General features: G+C 43.5%; 1 protein-coding gene across 2 annotated transcripts; it reads right to left on the bottom strand.

Moving 5' to 3' along the window:
• Window positions 1-2,524: 2,524 nt before the first annotated feature.
• Window positions 2,525-19,665, bottom strand: RIC3 (RIC3 acetylcholine receptor chaperone). Of its 2 annotated transcripts, none has more exons than XM_066187576.1 (6): window positions 19,536-19,665; window positions 13,713-13,936; window positions 13,061-13,139; window positions 11,467-11,560; window positions 6,630-6,778; window positions 2,525-5,534 (listed from the first exon to the last, which is right to left on the bottom strand). In XM_066187576.1, exons 1-6 carry the CDS (start codon window positions 19,663-19,665, stop codon window positions 5,047-5,049), a joined length of 1,164 nt encoding a protein of 387 aa, XP_066043673.1. In that variant the 3' UTR covers window positions 2,525-5,046. The 2 variants fall into 2 exon arrangements, with proteins under 2 accessions (XP_066043673.1, XP_066043674.1); XM_066187577.1 differs by having other exon boundaries at window positions 6,630-6,775.
• Window positions 19,666-20,706: the final 1,041 nt, after the last annotated feature.

The raw sequence follows: 20,706 nt of genomic DNA, 5'->3' as shown, positions 1-20,706 counted from the left end.
TTGGGTAATCTTGCACTTGGGCAGGTGTTTGATCCCAACAGAGAGGAGGAGTGACCACTGAGTACTATCTAAGCCATCCCAGGAAGATCACCGAGAAAAACGAGAGCTATCTATTTGCTCTTTAGGAATCTGTGCCCCCCAAAAAGCTGATGAAGCTCCAAAGCTGAGAAAAAGCACTTGACCAGACCAACCTTTCCAGCTGTGTTTGGGATGCTCAGTCTGTCTGATTCATTTGCTTTGAAATATGTGGTCAGTATAAAACCACTGATATACAGATGCTTTTCTAACTCTTGATACATGAGGTTAGAAACAGAATTTTATTATTTTTTATTAGAATGTGCAAGTAAATGTTATTTAAATACAAGCTTATTACACTAGATTGTTCTGTGTTCTCAAAGGTAAGCATTGTTTTCTTATTCTTAGCTGAAAAATTAAAAATCCAAGATATGGATACTAATTGCTAATGCAAAGAATTAAGTCATAAACTTTTATGATAATTATCTGTTTTCCAAATACCATTTGATAACTAATGCTCTTTAGAGTATTTTTGGGGCCAGCAGTGATCTTACTGTTTGCCTTTTTCCTGATCCCATGGAATGCCCAAAACAATCTATAACCATTCTCAAATATCCAGGGAGAACTAAGCCCGTTTGTGGGTTTTAAAATCTAGTTTTATCATAGTATTTCATTTTAACAATACATGTGCTGTTTCTTTTAGCTTTAACAGAAGGTACAGCCATTTCATTTGCCAGGTGGGAAACATCACAAGTAAAGCAGCCTGTGCTTTTAAAGAGTCTGACTGCTTCCAATGGGCATCCACCTGAGCTTCTGTGACTTTTCCTCAAATTCCCTGCTTTGCTGATGTTCTGACCGACGATTTTTATTTACTTAATCAAAGTTCTCTGAGAATCCTGATTTTGATCAACTACGATGTCCTTCAAATTACAAGTCTTCTCTAGTAGAAGTGAGTGGTTAATAGTTGTGAAAGCTGGAGACACATATTTGCTAGTCCTTTTCTAAAATGCTCCTCTAAATAGACATTTCTGTTTAGGGAAACATTTCTGGTTTTCCTCCTGAGGGAGGAAAGCTGAGGCAAAGGGCAAAAAGGAAATATTATTCAAACAGCAGGAATCCCAGTTTGAAGGCTGCTGGTGAGCTGTTACACGAGTCAAGGCTGGCTACATTCAGAGAGCACTTAGTGGTCCCTGGGGAGGGGCTGCCAAGGCCACTGACACCTCAGGGATGAGCTCTTGAGGCTCTCTAACACCTTGCTGCAAAGAAACAGGAAGCCTTTAGCTCTGTCACAGGTGTTAAAAGTAGCCCTAACAACTCCTAAGGTGTAAGGGATTAGAGCCCTTGCAAGGCACATGTAAAAAGGGAGTTCAGCTACTTTATTTTTCCATGTAAAAGGGGGGTTCAAGTCCTTCTTAGTGCTTGAAACAATCGGAAATATCTGGCATTGAAAAGGGGACCCCCTTGGCTGAGGTGTTGCAAATCTGGGAGAAAATGTCTGGTACAACATAATTATTCTAAGAGCACACAATAACACTGTGCCAAGAGGATAGGGCAACTCCCACCTGGAGAACAATGGCCATCACGAGGAGCTCCTGATCCACTCAAATCCACTTTCCCGTGGTGATGTCTGCCTGGTGGATTCCCACGTTGTGTGGATTATTGGTACGTTTGGAACAATTGCACCCGGCAGTGGTGGTGGCGGTGGTGAGGGCGGTGGTGGGCCAGACCCATAATTCAGGGATACCGAGACTCTGGGGGCTGGGCTGGGGGGGTTGGCATGAAACAGGGCTGCGTGGTGACTCTGGATGTGGCCCAGGTGCTTCCCATGGGGCATTGCCATGGGCAGTCCCCTCACACCCCATCCCAGTACCGAGAGCCAGTTCTGTGCCCCAGGCCAGCACCCCACCCTGACTGGCACCCAGCATCTGGCTTGGAGCTGGTGCAGACCAGGGGAACCCAATTTATGTCATTAAAGCAGTGTCCCAGAGGCCCATGGTGGGTGTAGATGCAGTGGGATGCCTGCCCTGTGCTCCTGGGTTTCTGCCTCAGTGTCACAGTTCTGGTGACACCCAGGGAGCACTCACCTGTCTGTGACAATCCAGGGGAAGGGTGTCAGCCTCACACTGGGCTGTGCCTGTATCCACAGCAGGGCTCCAGCACACCTCCTACCATTTCCTTGGAAAGAGTGGGGAATGATGTAAGGGCTTGGCTTGAATACTGGGGTGAGGTTGACACTAGACCAGATTGGTCAAAGCCCCAGCCAGCCTGACCTTGAACGCTGACAAGGATGGGGCATCCACACTTTCACTGGGCCACCTGCTCCACCACCTCCCCACCCTCGTCACTAGAGGCAGCGCCCTCAGCCTGCCCTGGTGTGCCAAGGCCTGGGCTGGGCCTATACCCCACACATCAATACCCTTCCAGGACTGTGGAGACCAAGAGGGGACAGAGGAATCCATAGGGACTCGCCAAATCCCAAAAAAGAGAGGAAGAAAGAAATTTTGCTGTTAGTTTTTTGGTTTATTGGTTTGGTTTTTTAAAATTTATTTCCCAACATTGAAAAGAACCTCCTCTGAAGCAGCTAGAAGGGACCTCCATGCAGTTCTTCCTGGCTGAACAGCCATCTGCTGCTTCTCCAAGGAAACAGCTGTCTACATTCTTGGCTTGGTCTGCTAATGTTCTTTATGCAAGGCTGACTTGACTTATCCATCAGGAATTGTTGCTGTCCTCAGACTGAAGCAACCCCACCTCCAGACCCCAGGAACCTCAGTGTCCCCGTCTTGGGGATAACTGCTGTCACCTCAGCGTAGCAGCCTGGTGAAAGCCAAGTCAATTCATGTCCTTTCCCTGTGGCTCAGAGCAGAGAAGCTCCAGGAAGGGTGGGGTAGGGGATGAGAAGGAAGGGCTCATATAATGCACGGCAATCAACACGATTGCTGATGCCAGGAGGTGGAATGGGTGAGCCAGTGGGACAGGCCCCACGTGGAGGCTGGGACTCCATAATATTCCCTAGCACACTTGCAATGTAGAAATTCCTAGGGCTCCATGCCTTCATTATGATAACTTTACTCTGTTTAATAAAACTAGTCTCAAATTGTTGATGTGATAGCCTAAAAAACCCCAGGATGTGAGGTGGCACCAGTAAGGCAGGATGTGGACATGGAACAGGAAAGTTTCTAAAAAACACCTCCTACTTAAGGAGTCACGGGAGCACAGGTAATGTCACCAAAGTACCAAAGAAGGAGGATGACAGCATTTTCATTTTTGTTGCTTATTTTTCAGTCAGACACGTACGGACTTTGAGCCGCCAGAATTCCTGGAGGCATGCGCTGGATGTCGTCCCTCGCATGTTGGCCATGGCTCTCATGGTGCAAGGGCTGATGCTCCTCCTTCTCCCCTTTCCCCTCCTCCTCCTCCTCCTCCTCCTCCTGCACCGTCGATTGCCGTTTCTCATGCACAGCGGAAGTGACTCCCTCTCTGGCCGCTGCTGGACGTGTCTCTGTGCTGTCCCATGCAAAGGTGGGTGAGCACCCAGCTCACTGCCCCCGTGGCTCCCTGGCAGGCCGATGTCCCTGCGCTGGCATAGAGCCAAGCTCTGCATGGCTATCACCAGGGAACTGAGGGAGGTGGCACTCATGCCACAGGGGAGATTTTCTTCCTCCTCTTCCTCCTCCAGGCACATGTCTTCCTCTTCGGCCATCACTGGAAGAGACCCTGCTGCCATCCCTTACAAAGGTGGGCTGCCATCCACCTCACTGCTCTGGCTTTTCTTCCTTCCAGACATTCATCAAGGGCCCCAGAGCTGGGTGGACAGGAGGGCAGCTGCAGAGGGCCCTGCTTCTATAGTGCCAGAGCACTCAGGGGACTGGTGACATCACAAACAGCCACAGTGACTGGGCCACGAGTGTGGCCCTGTACATCAGGTTATGGTGGGCTTGAAAAGTGCCCAGATATGGGAGAAGCAGGAGGGTCATGGGAGCTGAGGGACCCTTTCCTGGAGCCCATCCCACCTGCCATGCTGCTTGTACAAGAAAGGCTGTCCCTTGGGCACAGGGACTGCCTGCCACCTCCCCTGAGGAGCCCTTGGCTCCAGCATCCTCCTCATCCTATACCTGGGGTTGCCTCAACATGACCCTGGCAACAACATTCCAAGAGCACAAAAAACCCACGGGTTTCCAGGAAGAAGGAAAGGCCTACCTGCTACCTTCAGTCTGAGGGTCCCCCTCATGCTGTTCTCTCCTTTACAGACAAACCTTAACACTGCTTTTTTGGTTTTAATCTCTAGGGATATTTTTAGTGCTCTCACACATTGTGGTCCACTTTCTGCAATCATCTGGGAATTTCACCATGGCTAAGGCAAAGTTAAAGCATGACTCACAGAGCTCCAGTCTTGCTCACAGACAAGTAACACAACATGGATTAGGCTACTGTTCCAACAACACAGAATAACTGGGAAAGGGCTGTGGGGTAGTACAGGAGCTTTGTGGATTGTAGAGACAGCAGTTTCTCAAGCATAGAGAGTAATGACAGAGAAAGTCATGTGTGTGACTATGATCTGCTCTGCTGACCAGCTAACACTGAGCTAAGAGAAAGAGGGCATATTTTGTCCTCCAGCATCCCAGTAAACTCATGTTTATATAAGGATTTGATTGACTCTCCTAACTGGTAGCACACAGATGTTTCTGAAAAAGTCAGAAGAGACATTTGGTTAACTCTGGGGTGGCAAAGGACAAAACCAAGGACGGCTCCTTCAGCATTGAAAAGGAATGAGTCACAAATATCTGCTCCAAAATACAAGGCTTCAAAAACCAAGGACAAAGCACTGTTGGCAGCATCATGGTAACCCTTGACAAGTGCATGAAAGAGCATTGGCTTCCAGTTCAGGCAGATAATGTGACTGGTACCACGAGAATGCAATAGGTACAAGGAGATGAACACAGAGAAGTCCTCACTGGGAGGAACAAAACCCACGTGGATGACAGTTTATGACCTCTACCTTTACCATCCAGATAGCACCCGCTGTTGTCCCTATCAACCAAGTGCTTTGGTGTTGCGCTTTCTCAGTGTACCTGTCTCCTCTGAATCACTGACTTTTTGCTTTTCTAGTGCTGCATTTTCATGTTCTGACTCTGCAGACAGGTCCTCTTGACTTGTCTCTTCTACTTCACTGCAGCTCTCAGAGTGGAATCCAGCATTCTCTGCTATGACAGCAGGATCATCATCACAGCAACAGCAGCACTCCTCAGTGCTCTGGCTGGCAGGAAGGTCACTCTTCTCCTCCCTGGTGAGAGTTACATCATCCTTTTTCTGCATTAAATCCTGACCACCCATTCCTGTGGTGAGATCACTTAGCAGGGTTTCAGCATAAGGATATTCCTCATCTTCCATGCCCTCCATTCTTTCTGCCAGCTCTTCTGGAGAGGGCTGGCTCAGGTCAGGGTAATCTACAAGGATTGTGTCCTGTTTGCGCTTGAAGCAATCGGAGTTATCGTAGACAGGATAGGTCTCTTCTGGATAACCTTAGGAATAAAGGGGAGCTTGGAGTATTACCAGCATTTAAAAGTAGTCCTGACCTCAGTGGTGGATGCAAGTTGGCCAGGACAGTTGTTTTTTCTACTGGCAGTGCAAGGGTCAGCTCTTTAATGCCAAGCACACATCACAGGATTAAATCCATGGTAAGAATGTGTAAAGCAGGTCATCTTGGCACAGGATGAAAAAAAATTCACTTACTTTTAGGGAGCCAGGATATCAATCCTGACTTTCAGGAGTGAAAGCTGAGCATTGCTGGAAGCTATGGGGGCTAGCAGGAAAAAATGGTGTGTCTTAGATTTTTAAATTTTTAAATCCTTCTTTTTTTTTCTGCCTAGAGATTGACTGATACATGGTTTGAACACTTGCTATAAACAGCATTACTGAGAAAGTTGAAAAAACAGATACATCAATGACTCTGTGCATTTCATTTTAGAAATAACATCATAAACTTGACTTTATGAACAGAGCTCAAGGCCACTCTTTATGCTTTATGTTTTGGATCATTTCTGAAAGCTGTTTAAAAAGCAAGAAATTAAATCTGCATTTAAAACTATGAAACAGAGATATCTTGAAAGCACATTTACGTAGCAGGTAAACACCAAGGAATGGAAAGGACATTAAAATAAATAGTTTTTAAAAGACTTCCTGGAGTTGACTTTTACAACATTGGAGCTAAGAAAGAGTGACTAATCAAAAATAAAAACTGTAAGTTATCTAAAACATACTGATTCTGATTTCCAAGAGTTTTATGATTGTCATGAAATCCAGCCCAGCACCGAAAGGGAAAGATACAAACTCAGAGCAGCCAAGCCCCAGCAGCAGATGGAGCATTTCTGAATATTCATATGCCACTTTGGGCAGCAGATAGTGCACTAAAAGAAATGTTGGAGACCTCAGAGTCTGTTTTTTCTGTTATGGTTGGGGAAAACAAAAAAGCCAAGCAACCTCTTGCACAGTTTCGAACACTAGCTTCTGGAAAAGGAAGGATAAAGTTAACCAAAACTTTGACAGGATCTGGAACTGTGAGTAATCTTTATCCAATTTTCCTTGTAAGGGTAATGGTAAGAAAAGCTCTTGCTTACCTTCCCAATCCGCCATGTAAGGAGCTTCCTCAGCTTCCTTCTCAGGAGAGATGTCATCTATGAACTTCCCTTCTTTCATAACTCTAGTAATTTCTCGGAGTTGTTGAAGTAACATTTTTTCCTGGTCTGTTGTAACATTTTGAGTCCTGCTAGAAAATATTAGACACCAGAATTTAGTCCACTGTTATTGCAAGCTATGAGAAGAGTTTGAACCCAACTGTTTGGTCCATGCCAGCAGCACAGTCTGGAGAAATCTGCTGAGGAGTGTGTGCTCTGCACTTCAGCTGGGTATAATTTATCCCTTTATCCAAAAAGCCCACAATTTAAACAGGTAAAGGGAAGCAGGTAAAGCCAATGTGAGAGCAAGATGAAAATGACACACAAAGAAGAGTTACAGTACAAAAGACACTACAGGAATTTCTTGCCTTTAAAAGTGTGTTAGGCAAGAATTAGGATACAGTGCCTTGTATGAAGTATCATAAGGAAATGAAATTCTGAATCTGTGCTACATGTGTAGCTTGTGAGGCTGATCAGAATTTCTCACAGTCATTTGTCTCAAGACTCTAAAATCCCTCATTATGACCATTAAATTTGCAAGTTGGACAGATCATCCTGTTGTTATAGACAGTGAACAATGCAGCCTGGTGGGGAGGTGGAGGGGAGAAACAGGAAGGAAGATTTAAGAATGGAAAGAAGGTGTTACATTTAACTGTAACTTGCCCTTTAGAATAAGAGGGAGAGGACTGAGATTTTTATCAGATTGAAAGCAAACTTTTGACTAGTTCTACACTGCTGGATATAGTAATTATTACTGCCAAGGTAATACAACTACTGCTGGAACAAAAATGCTTCCAACAGGTAAGATCATGTAGTCATTACATGTTATCTTCTCTGAAAATAAAAAAGGCTTCTAAAAATCTTATGGACAAAAAGGTAGTATTTGGAGGGGGGTGCTCTGCAATCTGCTAACTCAGTAGGTCAGAATGAGAAAGACACTGGCTGTTACCAGGGGTGAACATGGTTGTGACCAATGGTGCTTGTTTCATCTTGAGTTTAAAATTATGATATCTTGATGTTTAAGTCATTCTTGAGCAGTAATGCCAGTTCAAGCCACTCCTCTGGCACTCCTCTGGATCTGTGTTTCAGTCAGGAGCTGTTGCCCCCAATTACTTGAAACGGTGTCCCTTGGCATGCACAGAATGCTGAACTGTGGGTGGTATGTGAGGCCAGACAGATGATCCCTGGTGATCTCTGGTCTGGAGAGCACACAGACAGAAAACATCCAGGAGTAGATTCACTGTGTAGGCTGCTCAGTGAATCGTGGGGAAGAGATGGGGAGAGAGGAGCCAGAAGCAGATTTTGGCTTTAGGTGGTTAGTATCTATGTAAACCTCATTTTAATTATCAGAATTCTAATAAACTTGCAATTTCCTCTTACCAGCTGCTGGGACTGGAGCAGCACTCCAAGAGGTACTTTGTGCCACTCTGCCTAAATGGGAATGACGGTGACACGATGGCTATGACACTAAGGGCAGCAAAGTCACACTGGTTTAAAGTAAGATCAGCATCCTACTGCTGGTTGGTGTGATAGTGGTGGAAGTGCTGATCCTGGGCTGGATTTTGTGTACAGCTGCAAGCACAGGTGTCTGTAACTGAACATAGGTCAGGAGCTGGTTTGATTAGCACCTACCTAGATTAAACTGCTTCACTGAGGTCACAAGGCAAAACATCCCTTTTCTTCATTTCCACCAAGAAGCACCTTGCCCCACAGTTTGAAAAGTTGATATTCCAACACTCATGTATCCCCCAAGATATCCCCCAGGCTGTGGTGGCAATCTGTTCCACAAACAGCTGAAGGTGTGAGGCAGCATCCTCCCAAAAGCCTGGCTTTTGCAGATGGGGAATCTGAGATGTGAATTAAGAGGCCCACAAAAAGGAATGGCTTCATCAGCCTTTGACCAAAGCTGTGACAGAATTGCTGAACTAATCCTCCTTTTACAGACAAAACTGTACCCCTTTTGAATATGTATCACTTGGCAGAACACAGAGAGGCCTATCTCTTTAGCACATTGGGCAGATAAGCTAGCTCACATAACAGGATCAATCAATGCAGCTGCATCACTGTGGCATTTCATACATGAAAATCCCTAATATGTGCGATACTCTCATTAGAAAACACTCCTGTCTTATTGCAACACAAGGCCTTGTATTTCAGAGCATTCCTCCTCCAAATACCTTGCTTAAAAGGCAAATTTCCCTGCAGAGGGGGAGAAACTAAAGCCCACGTGTTATTTTGACTTCATTTAAGGCCTCTGGGAAGACTTACTCTAGGTTGCTGGCAGTGTGTAAGACATCTGGCACTCCCTGCACATGGGAGATTTACCAGGATATAATGCACTAAGGAATACTAAGAGGATAACAGATGCAGAAGGTTTACAGTGCAAGAAAAGGTCATTATTTTTGCTCTCTGTATTTGTAGCTCCAACATAAGTATTGTTTTCCATAATGGCAACACTTACATTTTGTAGAGTCCCAAAGAGCTCACTAACAGGTGAAGTAAAGGTTTCTTATTCTTACTCTGAGATTAGAACATTTCCTAAAGAGCCATCCTGACTGCAGGGAAAATAATCTAAAAAATCTAAAATGGCATCTCAGACATGTTAACTGGTATGTTTTTAGCTTCGTGAACTTAAAGTAATCACTATCAAAATGCAGCTACATCCCAAAAAATGGCACCCCACAGAGCCTCTCACTCTTCCATATCACCTTTGCTCAGATTAGGATTAAAAAAGGAAGTTTTTTCAGTTGAAAGCCTGGAAAACAGGACTTTAAAAACCAATAGGTGATCTGCATTCTTTCTACATCTTACCTAACTAACAGAAATAGAAATTTTTCGTAGCATTATTGAGGACCTGGCCAGGCAGTTCTTTCTTCCTCTTGCTTTCTTTACCTTGCTTCTCATTCTTCCTACAAAATGCTAGGCCTTATTAAAAGTACCTGTACTTGTACTTTTTGATACTTTTGCATTTCTGGAAGGTTGTTTCTCTACATAGTGGTGTAGCAATTCCAACTGGTATGCTGGTTTGGAAGGAGGTCTCCTCAGTTGGTTTGGAGGTTGGTCTTCAAACCTCATTAAAAGAAAAAGCAAATCCAAGTTTCTGGTTGCTGCCTTCTACAACACAGGCTGGCTGTTGCTTTGCCATACCTGGGGTAAAGGGCTATGGTCTCACCTGGGGTCTTAGCTGAAACTTGATACCAGTTATTTCTGTCTCTGACTTTTCTCTGTAAGGGTTTCTGCTTAACTGCAGATAAATAAATAAAGCTCAAGTAATTTTTACTCTCTTACTCTTGCCTTTTAATTTAAATCTATCAATATCCAGATTGAATAAGCCTAGCCCAGTACTCTAACTACACTTTCTAACCATAGGTTATTTTAATAGATTTATCCAACATTAGTGAAATTAATGAGTAGATTAAGAAAGCTTCAAAGTGTTTGAAAACAGCTATTTGCTCCATCAGGAGGTGCCTTTCTCCTCCTTTTCAAAGAGGCAACCTACAAAATTCTTTATTAGATTCAGATTCTCATTTCCCCTGAGACCTTTAGACCCATCTCTATAAATAGTCTCGTTAAACAAAGAAGGGAAGTTCTACTAAATAGAGGCTTTGGGCCAATAACACAAGAGTAGAACAAATACTGGATCAGACCCTAAACCGATTTTCTCAGTAAAAAAAAAAAAAATTCCATCCTGAGAATCAGCACAATATCTGGGCAGCTCATAAGCCTATTTCTGTCAGCTTAGAGGTGCATGTAGAGCATTGTGTCAGCTCTCCAGAACAAAGATAAGTAGCAGTCAAAGCAGGATCCTTCTGTTCCACTAACAAAACCAGGGCAGTTTAGGGGCTCTCCCACTGGGGCCTGACTGAACATGGGCAAGTTGGGCATCTTGTCTGCCCGAGACAGTGCAGGGCACAGCACAAAGTGGGCAAAACTGCGCTCAGAGAGAAGTGGTTCCAGGCAAAAATGAACAAAATGTGCATGTTCAGCACTGAATTCCTACAGGATGGGTTAAAACAGGCCTTGGCTGATCCAGACAAAATTAACATGATTTACAATCAGAACAGCTCTCACTTTTTGCCTTTATATTTATGGTATTTCAGTTTTCCCACTGCAGTTATGCAGTGTCCTACTGGCCTGTTTTTTTTAATCCTTATGAAAAACATAGACTTGTTTCTAGTGTTTATTTGTAACGTAGATTGGTGATATCAGATTTGTAGGAAACATTAATAAACATAATAAAATTTGGAATGCTGATTTTACAACCCTTTGTCTTTTATATTTAGAGTGGAACTAAGTTATGTAATCAGATTATTATACAATTCTGCCTTAAAGAAAAATGTTATGGTTATTCTAACAGGAATTTACATAGATTATAACAGCATTTCAATTTAGGAAAATAATCCACAGAACTGGAAAAGAAAAATTCAGGGTATTATTTTGGTCACATAAAATAAGCTATTTTATGTACTTTAAAAATGTAGATGGTTTATCTTCTGTTTACATATACCTGTCATTTTCTTCCAAATAACACACTGTACAAAGTGGGGAGACAGGGACAGTTGCTTTTCTGGTTATGGAAAATGAAGCTGGAAAAAATTATTTATTTTATACATAGCTACTGAAAAGAGAAAACTGTAGAACAAGAATTGGGATGTGTAAAATCAAACTTCTATAATTTGAAGTAGCAATAAAAATGTTATTTTAATATAGATAATGCAAGAAAGTTTAATTTCTAATCGGACTAGAACCTCTCCTAAAAATACTCTAATTTGAAACACACCTGTCATTCATAGGTCCTACTCTGTTGATTAATTTTTCCATTGCTTCTTCTGTCTCTCTCAGTCTTTCCTGGAGTTGTGTGAGCTCATAGTCAGCTGTAAAACAAAACAAAACAAAATTCCCAAGATCTGTCGGTAGCAGCCTGGAAAATGTATCCCTGACCCATTATCACAGGTAGCAAATGCTGTACCAAACCAAACTGGCTGTGAGGAAACTAAAAGATTCAGCTTACAGTGTTCTACCTATTTTTCCTGGCCCAAGAAAGTGAAGAATATTACCAATATTACACCCATTTAAGCAGAACAAAGGCCCAATGGAACTTCAACACAGCAGGAATGGAGAAATCCATCAACAAACATCCTGCTTTTAGAAAAATCTCTATTCTGCACAGATTGTCATTACTTAATGCAACACTGATGTAATTATTTTTCATGTCTGAGACTAAAAAAAGAGGAAGGGGAATTGGCAAAGAAAAAGGAAGTTACTTCCTCCAAGTCACTATGTAAGTGGTGACTCAGTCTTCAGGTTCCTAATCCAGTGACCCGACCCCTGCTCTGATACAGCTTGCCATGAATGCTTTAGGAATATAAATGAAGAGCTCTAGAAAAAGGCAGAATGATTTTCACTGTTAGTTCTTTGGGATATAGTGATGGCAAAGTTACCTTACTGCAAAGTTACTTTCTCTCACCAAGCAGCAGAGAAAACAAACAAACAAACAAACAAACAACAATTACCATTGCTAATATATTGCCCAAAATTGCCAGGCACAATGCAGTACAAGTTGCACTGGAGACACAATCTACAGCACTGAGTGCATTAGGTATTCCTAATACGTGCATAAATGTCAAGAAAATTACAGCTGTGTTAAGAGAATTACCTTCCTGTTACGACTTTCTATTAAGCCCTAAGGACTTTTCTTTCCTATTACAGTTTAGCCAGCTAAACACAACACATTTAAATGCTGTAATGGTAACTACTCTTCCAGTCCTCAATAGTAAGCTTATTAATTTATCTAATAAGTGCCTACAAATACTTGAATCTATCTCACTAATGTTTAGGTAAAATCAAATTAACATTTCAGAATACTATTTGCTCTCCTTATTGCATGCATGAGAACAGCGCATTGCAAAAAAAAAGGACAAATTAGGGAACTTCCTGATAATGGCTAAGAATTCCCCAATTCAAAAAAATTAAACTAGCTTTCATGGTATCTTTCTATGCTCTTATTAGACTATTAGGGATTATACAATAATTATAGCTGGACATCTTATTATCCATTTTTAATCATTAGTGACACAGCTTTTCAGCAAATCCATGCAGTTAATTCAGCAAACCTCATGAAAAGCCATTCATTCCAGAGGGGCTTGGGATCAGGCAGCTATCACAGCCTCATGGGCTGAATGAGATTAGAAAGTGACAGTGCAGTAATTCTTTATAACTCTTGCTCATTCCAACACAGAAGATTCTGGCTTATTTTTTGGGTTTTTTTTTTTTTTTTTTGGCTGGAGGGAACATCAGCTTTACAGTGCACCCAGAACTTGAAGAACCCTGTTGGAGTCAACAGCTACACAGATACAACTCAGAGCCGTACTCACTGATTTTCCTCTTCATGTTCCCAGGTGTAGCAGTGGGGCATTTCCGCTCTGCAGGAGTAGTTCTTCCCTTGGAAGCCAGCTGATGGGGACAACAACATGGCCCTTCTATGAGTTACAACAATAGTAATAGATAAGCCCCAGAGCCAATGGAAAAAATTACAGAAACCTGAAATATGCCAGAAGGCAGCCATAGAAAAGCACACCCAGCAGCAAAACCATGAAAGATGCCTAGAAGATTTTGCCAGCTGAAAGTTCCTATCAGACTCTTGGAACAAATAACATGTGCCATACACAGTACATTCAACGTGTAGCCACATACAACAGGGAAAAGAATACTACATGTATATTCCAAATTAATCTAACATTACTCTAAACAAGCACATCTTCCAGGGGAAAAAAAAAATCCTTAAAAAATTGTAAGAGGTCAGAGGCCAATGCAGGATCAGAGAAATCCTTCCCTGCATTCTTAGCTACAGTCTTTGCAACAGCAAAACCCACAGGACACACCAATCTTTTGACCACCAGGCAAAGGTCCAGCATAAGCATTTTTTTAAGCATAGCTGAAATGGAACAAGGTACTGACATGAGCATAAATATTTTTTCCAGGTTTTTTGAGTTATTTCCCTGACTTTTCGATTTATGTTGTTCTTACCTTAAATAAAATGTACAGAATATATAAGAAGATGCCAAATCCATATATAGGGATAATCTGCCCCACAAGACCTCTTCCACTTCCACCAGTGCTTCCACTGCCACCTCCACCTGCCTTGGCTTTGGCAACTGCTTCAGTAAGGTGAGACCTTGGGAAATGAGGGACAGCTCGGCCATCGGGAGTGGCGTGGGAATGCATCCTCGGTGGAAAGCGACTGAGCTTCCCTGCAGAAAAACACACAGTGGTCATTTCCCTTCTGTTATTTTCCACCCTTTTACATGTAGTATAAACCTGCAGCAGGTGCAAGTGACTTATTTTCTCTGCTTGAAAATTCACCAGCACTGATGGATAAGTAACTTGTTGGACTAAGTCTGTAAACTCAGTCCTCAGTCTCTTGTGATGTGCAGTGCTAGGAGTTGGGTTTTACTTAAAGCCATTTACTCCTAGCATTTTACTCCTACACAATTCGGAGTAGAATCACACAATTAAAATCTCTTGATTTTAAGCAGAGAAAGAGCTGGCAGGGCAATTAACAAAACATGGTTTTTAACAGGTATGTTCTTGTCTGAATACCCAAGAGATCAGCATCCCCAGTGGGATGAAATGCCAGATTCCTACTTATTTCTCTCCTCAAGATCCCCCAGCAACATATCAATTTTCCACTGTGAGTCTACTCTTTCAATATTGCCCAAAGGCATTTAATGTATAAATGTATTAATGTCCAAACCATTATCCACCTAACACCCTGACACATGACTGCAGTGTTTGCCCAGCATAGATTTTTGGTTATTGCCGTAAGAAATAGTATTTTATCTGATTTTACCAAGTGAGTAATGAAAGATTAAGAAAACTGGTGCTACCTCAATTTGTTCTTCTTAAAAATGTCCAAGATAAAGCAGTGTGAGAAAGGAGATTGAATATAGCTCAGGACATATTATCTTTGGTATTTTAGAGGCAAAAAAAATTTAGAAGTTTCTAACCTTTCTAGGCAGAGTTAATTTAACACAAGAAAGGAGAGCAAGCATAAATGGAAGTACAGATGCCAGAGTAAGACTGCAGAGAGCCTGAAATGGTGCTGCAAATGATTTTACACAACTGAAGGGAGCAGGAACCTCAATAAATTTAAGCTCATGCATTATTCTATTTTCCCGCTGCCATCAATTCCACAATCCTGCTGTGAAATTCACTATTCTACTTCTCTGTGTAGTTGACATCCTGCTTTCCATCACCATATCCAGCTTGGACGTGCACCTGCACTCCCCTGCACCGACTGGTGTTGAGCTGAGTTAGCTACTCTGCCACGGAATCTGGCGGTGGGAGGAATCTGGATGGAAGCAGCAGAGATGGGGATTGCCAGGCTGGGTTGCAGCTCACTCCCTGATCCCAGCTGGACAACTGCCCCTCCCTGGCACACATGGCCTGAATGCTGCTGCCTGGTGCTGGGACAGACTGCCAGTGCTTGCAGAAAGAAAATGAAAAGCAGGTTTGAAGCAGCACTGCAAAAAACTGACTTTACTTCTGTGAGTACTTGCAGCTGCAAATACTTTTATGAGACACAAGAGAAAAATTTAATTAACATTTGGTCTTGCTAGGAAACACCATCATAGGCAGCTAAATTCCTGAGCACAGAAAATTGCAGTAAACACTTACTAGGAAGTGATATCAATAATTCATGAAGTTCCACTATTAAAAACACATTTTTCTTGTAGATGATAGCACGCATTCCATGAGTTCTTTAGTGCAACTTCCAGGGTACACTACCACTGACCAAACCCACTCTCATATTAGCCTGATTTCGAGGAAGCTGTTATCATGCACTTAAATTTTAGTGAATTATTCAAAGTCTGTGATGGAAAGCATAGCATCTTATTTACAAGAAAGTCCCCCTGCTCCAGCAGCAATGCCCTGTAGCAGTAGGTCACTGTGGAAATGAGCGTGATGTCGTGCAGAGAGCAGCATCACTAAGGTGGGGATGAAGCAGCAGGACAGATAAACATTTATAAAATGTCTTATGCAAATATTATTTATTTAAAAAAAAAGAGAGATATTAAAAAAGCAGAAAATAACTGACAAAGGTGAAACTGTATTCAAAGCGAATAGTTTTCTAAATTATTCACAAGGCCTTGTTTGTGCTTTAAGATATTCAATTTAATTAAATATAATCAGGCCAAGAGGACAGACATTAGACATTTCATTATCAAGATAATTTTAAAGGGGAATTTCACGGCTCCTATTTTTAAATCTACCCTGTTGATTTTACACTTTTATAATTATTTCCTTAATAAACAATACTATTTTCCATAGTTTTTTTATTGTGAAGAACCCATGCAAATTACATGGGAAATTAAGGGCACAGGCAACTTGAAAGCAACATATCCACAAAGCTCATAAAGGCACAGTATATAAATGGAAAATGTAACTATTTGGGGGCACTGTGACTTGAACAAGATTGCACACTTCCAGGGTGAAACAAGCCACTTTCAAATGGAGACAATAAAATACCCTCCATGGAGAAAATCAAGTGACACTTGAGGAGCACAGAAGAGCACGTGTTGGGTGCTTGTTTGCTGCCCTGCCCAGCTGCCAGTGGGGATGTGTGCACTTCAACAGGACGTTTTCCTGCTGTGGGAGTGCTGTAGGAAGAGCACCAACTCCCGTTAGCTTCGGAGGGTGCCAAAGTGCTGCTCTGCTTTTGAAATATTTCTCAACTCCGCTGTGACAGCCCAAGGGCTGCCTTCATGCAGACTGATTGCTGTGTGTGTGAACTCCCACCACAACCACACCCTACCCGGCTTTGCAATTTTTTACCTAGGTTTTATCCTGCACATTTAATAATTTTGTCAGTTTTAAGGCTTCAAATCAAATTTGCAAGCCGGCTATAGGGCAAGCAGAGCATGTTTTGTTCAACCTAGTCCCTTCAATAGCTTGAAGTCCAAAAATGAAATTATGCTGCAGTAAACATTTGTGTTGTTTAAAAGGCTGTTTTCTGAACGTAGATTAAGTCCTCAATGACATTTTTACATGAGAGTGACTGTGGGGGTTTTAATCTCGTAACAATATTAACACTCAACTGAAAAGAAGCGAATCTTAAAAACTGTCTTTTCAACACAATGAAAACAACAACCAACCACATTATGATACTCAGACCATTTAAGCATCTTTTTTTCCATGAAAACTGCTACTTGTTCTGCTTAATGGGTTTTAGGAATTGCTACTGAGCCCAACTCAACTATTATAAAGTTATTTAGGCTTACATTACTGTACTATTCGGCAACTCTTAGTCTAGGTAATGATGTCCTCTGGCACATCATTTTCCTCAGGACACCAGCAGGCAACTGAAGTGCACATTGCACAAATTCAAGTTGACCAGGGTGGTTACCTGAACTGTCATATATATTTTTTTGTAAAGCTGATGACACTTGATTGTTTGTAAGAAAGCAGAGTCTGCTGCTGTCATGGAGTTGTAAGGTTTATCTGAAACTACCAACTTAGAGAGTAGCTTTACAAAATGCACAGCATGTATTTATGAACACTAGACTTAAAATATACTTTTAAAACTGCTAGTAAGATCAACATTGTATGTAGTCAACTAGGAATGTGATACAAACACAGTAACTTCTTTAACTAAGCTTTGTCATATATATGAAATTATTACTGTGCAAAAGAACAACATTCTTGCCTGGAAGAAAATATTAACTCCTATGGTTCAATGCTCACCATTTTCCTAAAAGAGACACCTGAAAATGACTTTATTAGAGAAAGTTCCATTCCCATGCTTAAAGCCTGTTTTGATAAAAAGCCTTCTGGTAACAATGAGTCCTAACAGTACTAAACTTTAAGCATTTTTTATTCAGAGACATTTTGCCCCCAAGACTACCATAAGCATTTTATTAACTTCAAGAATGACATGATTACCTCAAGCCCCTGAAACTCCTGCCAGGTAACTGCAGTTATTAGTGCACTGAAGAGGACAGCTAATGACAGAGATATGAATTGAGCGATTCAATCAAGATTTATTCTTCCAATAAAAAAATAACTTCGGGTGAAATACAGTTTGGTCTGCAGAGCAGGTGTAATGAAATCCTTGCTATCAAATTGAAAATACGGACTATAAACTCTCATCTGGAACTGACCAGCTGAGTTATTACACCCTCAGCCAAAGACACGTGCTGGGGTGCAACAGGGGAGCAATGCTGGGGGCCTGTGATCTCTGCAGGAATGATGGGAGGTATTTACAATATTGAGGATGTAAAGAGTATTTATGTTACCTACTTTAAGCATTTAACTGTAGCTGTGATTAAGCCACCGCATCGCAGCACTGCTCAGAGCCAGCTGTGCTAGGATAGGTATGAACATCATTAATTTGCCACATGGCACTGAAAATAATTGGGGTGCACTGAAAGTAATTGGAGAACAAGCTTCTTGTTGGGTTTTTCAAAGCTAGTTTTTCTGTCAGACCAACTTGGAGCCAAAGGAAGGAGCACCACAACATTAACTGACAACAGCTAAAGACTACATTGCTGAGGGGAAATGGTGTGTCAAATTCCATCATCTGGCACCACTGTGGGATCAGTCAGGAGCTGTGCAGGGGCAGAAGTTAATGGGGAGGCAGGTGCCAACCTCCCAGAGCACCTGCTCCCATCCCTGCTTCAGGCAGGTGGCTCCACTGTCCTCACCTCTGCTGGCTGATCGACCTTTATTGGTTTTCCGTGTGAGGAGATCCTGCAATGGAACTGTACACCCGCACATCTATCTATAGTGCTGACTAACTTATTTTCAAGTTCTTAAAGACCAGAAATACACACGGTAACCATGGAAGGGCAGTTGTGGCATGGAAATCCTGTCTTTGGCTTCAATGTAACACTGTTTTAAAAGTAACTTCAGCCTGAAGGTCCTCAGAAAACCCTGAAATGAAATACTAAGTGAAATCCAAGCCACTGAAGAGTGCAGCCATGAAAGAACCATGCTGTTGGAAGGATGCATATAACAGAGTCACTGAACGAGTCCCTGTGGGACAGCAGCCTGAAAAACTTGTAAGTTCTCTGCCAAGACTAGGGGTTATGATACCAGCTACTCTTGTGAAGTGCCTTGGGCAAAAAATACTCTACAGTAAAAGGCAATGGGCATAAAAAGGATGGGAGATGCTTGAATGAACCCATTCCTCGAGAACTGGAAGAGAGAACATGCAGAGTGGGAAGGCAGGCACAAAGGACACAGCTTGGGGGGCTGCATGGACAGGACATGAACCTAAAATAACCCACCAGGAGGCCACAGCAGTATGAGAATCTGGCGCATGAAAACAAAAGTTTAAAACGCTGGCGCAGGGAACTGAACGATGAAGACGGTTCAAATGAATTTTTATTTCGTATGCAACAACAAAAGCATTCCATACACGAAATAACAAAATAATGAAGGGATGCACTGCAATGAACAAAAAAACAAACAAACAAACAAACAAAAAAAGAAAAAACCAAACAAACAACAAAAAAAGGTGGAATGAATATGTCACTTTTCGGGAAGCTTTAATACGCCGCACGTAAATAAAACGATATTTTGAGGTTTTTAAACTATTTAAGGGGGAAGAAAGATGACAACGGTAACCAGGAACGACTCCTCCGGCACTCCACACGTCGCTAAGGGACGAGCCCGGGGGGGACCCGCACCAAGGGGGAACTACGCTACGTTTCCATACCGGGCTGCGGAGCTCCCGGCCCCTCCCGGAGCCCCCACAGCCCGCCGGCCCCGGGCTCACCGCCAGCGGCACCGCGCCGTCCCGGGGCGGGGGGCACAGGGGAGGGGCGGCGGCGAGGAGCGGCCTCTTACCCTCGGGCGGAGCGGCTCCGGGCTCCTGCCTGCCGCCGGCCCGGGGCAGGAAGGTGCGCGGCAGGAGCAGGGAGACGCAGAGCACCAGGCAGGACACGGCGGCCACCCGGCAGCACGTCCAGGCCGCCATGGCGCTCAGCCGCGCAGGCGCGCGCAGGCGCGGGGCGGGGAGCCCGAGGGGAGAACGCCCCGGGAACGCCCCGGGAACGCCTGAGGGCGGCGCTGGGGGCGCTGCGGATTGCCGTGGGACGAGGCTGCGGCTCCGTGCGGCGGCCCTGAGCCTCGGGCAGGACACCGGTCTCCCTTCTTCTCCCTCCACTTGCCTCAAGGGAGCCTGCAGGAAAGATGGAGTGGGGCTTTTTACGTGCAGTGACAGGACCCACAGGGAATGGCGTCAATCTGAAAGACGCGCCTTAGATGGCTTAGGCTTATACATGAAAGATGTATTCCAATGTCTTTCCAAATACGCCCGCGGGTGAAGGAAGATAGCGGTGTTGAGGTCTTTGAAATGGGTCCCGATGTCTCCGCTGACTTTGGGCAGCGGGTCTGTTGCAGAGCCCAGGCAGCTCGGCTGCTGACACAGAAAAAGGAATGCATAAGCCCCAACTTCTGAACTTTGGGGGGAAACAGTAGGTTTAAGGAGGGAATATGCGGTGGGCGGCTCGGGAAGGCTGTCCTTTCCTGCTGCCTCGGCCCGTGGGGAAAGGAAGAGGGCAACATGCGGCCGGGAATTAGGATTGAAGGAGACTGCTCCTTCCAAAATAAAAAGGAAGAAAACCCTGTGGGTATGCCTGGAGGAGTCTCTCCTTTTATTCTAATAGTTGAAGAACTCCTCTGTCTCCTTTTTGGTCATAAATCTGTGGTTGTGGATTTTCCCGGACTCAAATGACCTCAGGTCACCCCACCAGGGAATTAAATGACCTCAGGTAACCTCGAATGACCTCAAGTAACCCCACGAGGTGATTCAGGCTATCCTGTGATTTTTCCTTACCCTGCATAACCATTTTCCAGGCTCTGGTCCCTTCCTGCTTGTGGCACTTTGCACTTTCTGGGGGAGAAGAAAAAATAAAAATCTCCTCTGTGCCCTGTTTTTCTCCCCTGTGCAGGGTCTCAGCTGATCTCTGCTGGAGGCAGTGATGGCAGGGATGGGGCACAGGGTGCCCAAGGCTTG

Source organism: Chamaea fasciata, unplaced genomic scaffold (assembly GCF_029207755.1).
Source record: "Chamaea fasciata isolate MVZ Bird 193981 ecotype frontalis unplaced genomic scaffold, bChaFas1.0.hap1 SCAF_7, whole genome shotgun sequence".
NCBI lineage: Eukaryota > Metazoa > Chordata > Aves > Passeriformes > Sylviidae > Chamaea > Chamaea fasciata.
This window is presented reverse-complemented; position numbering and strand designations above follow the sequence as displayed.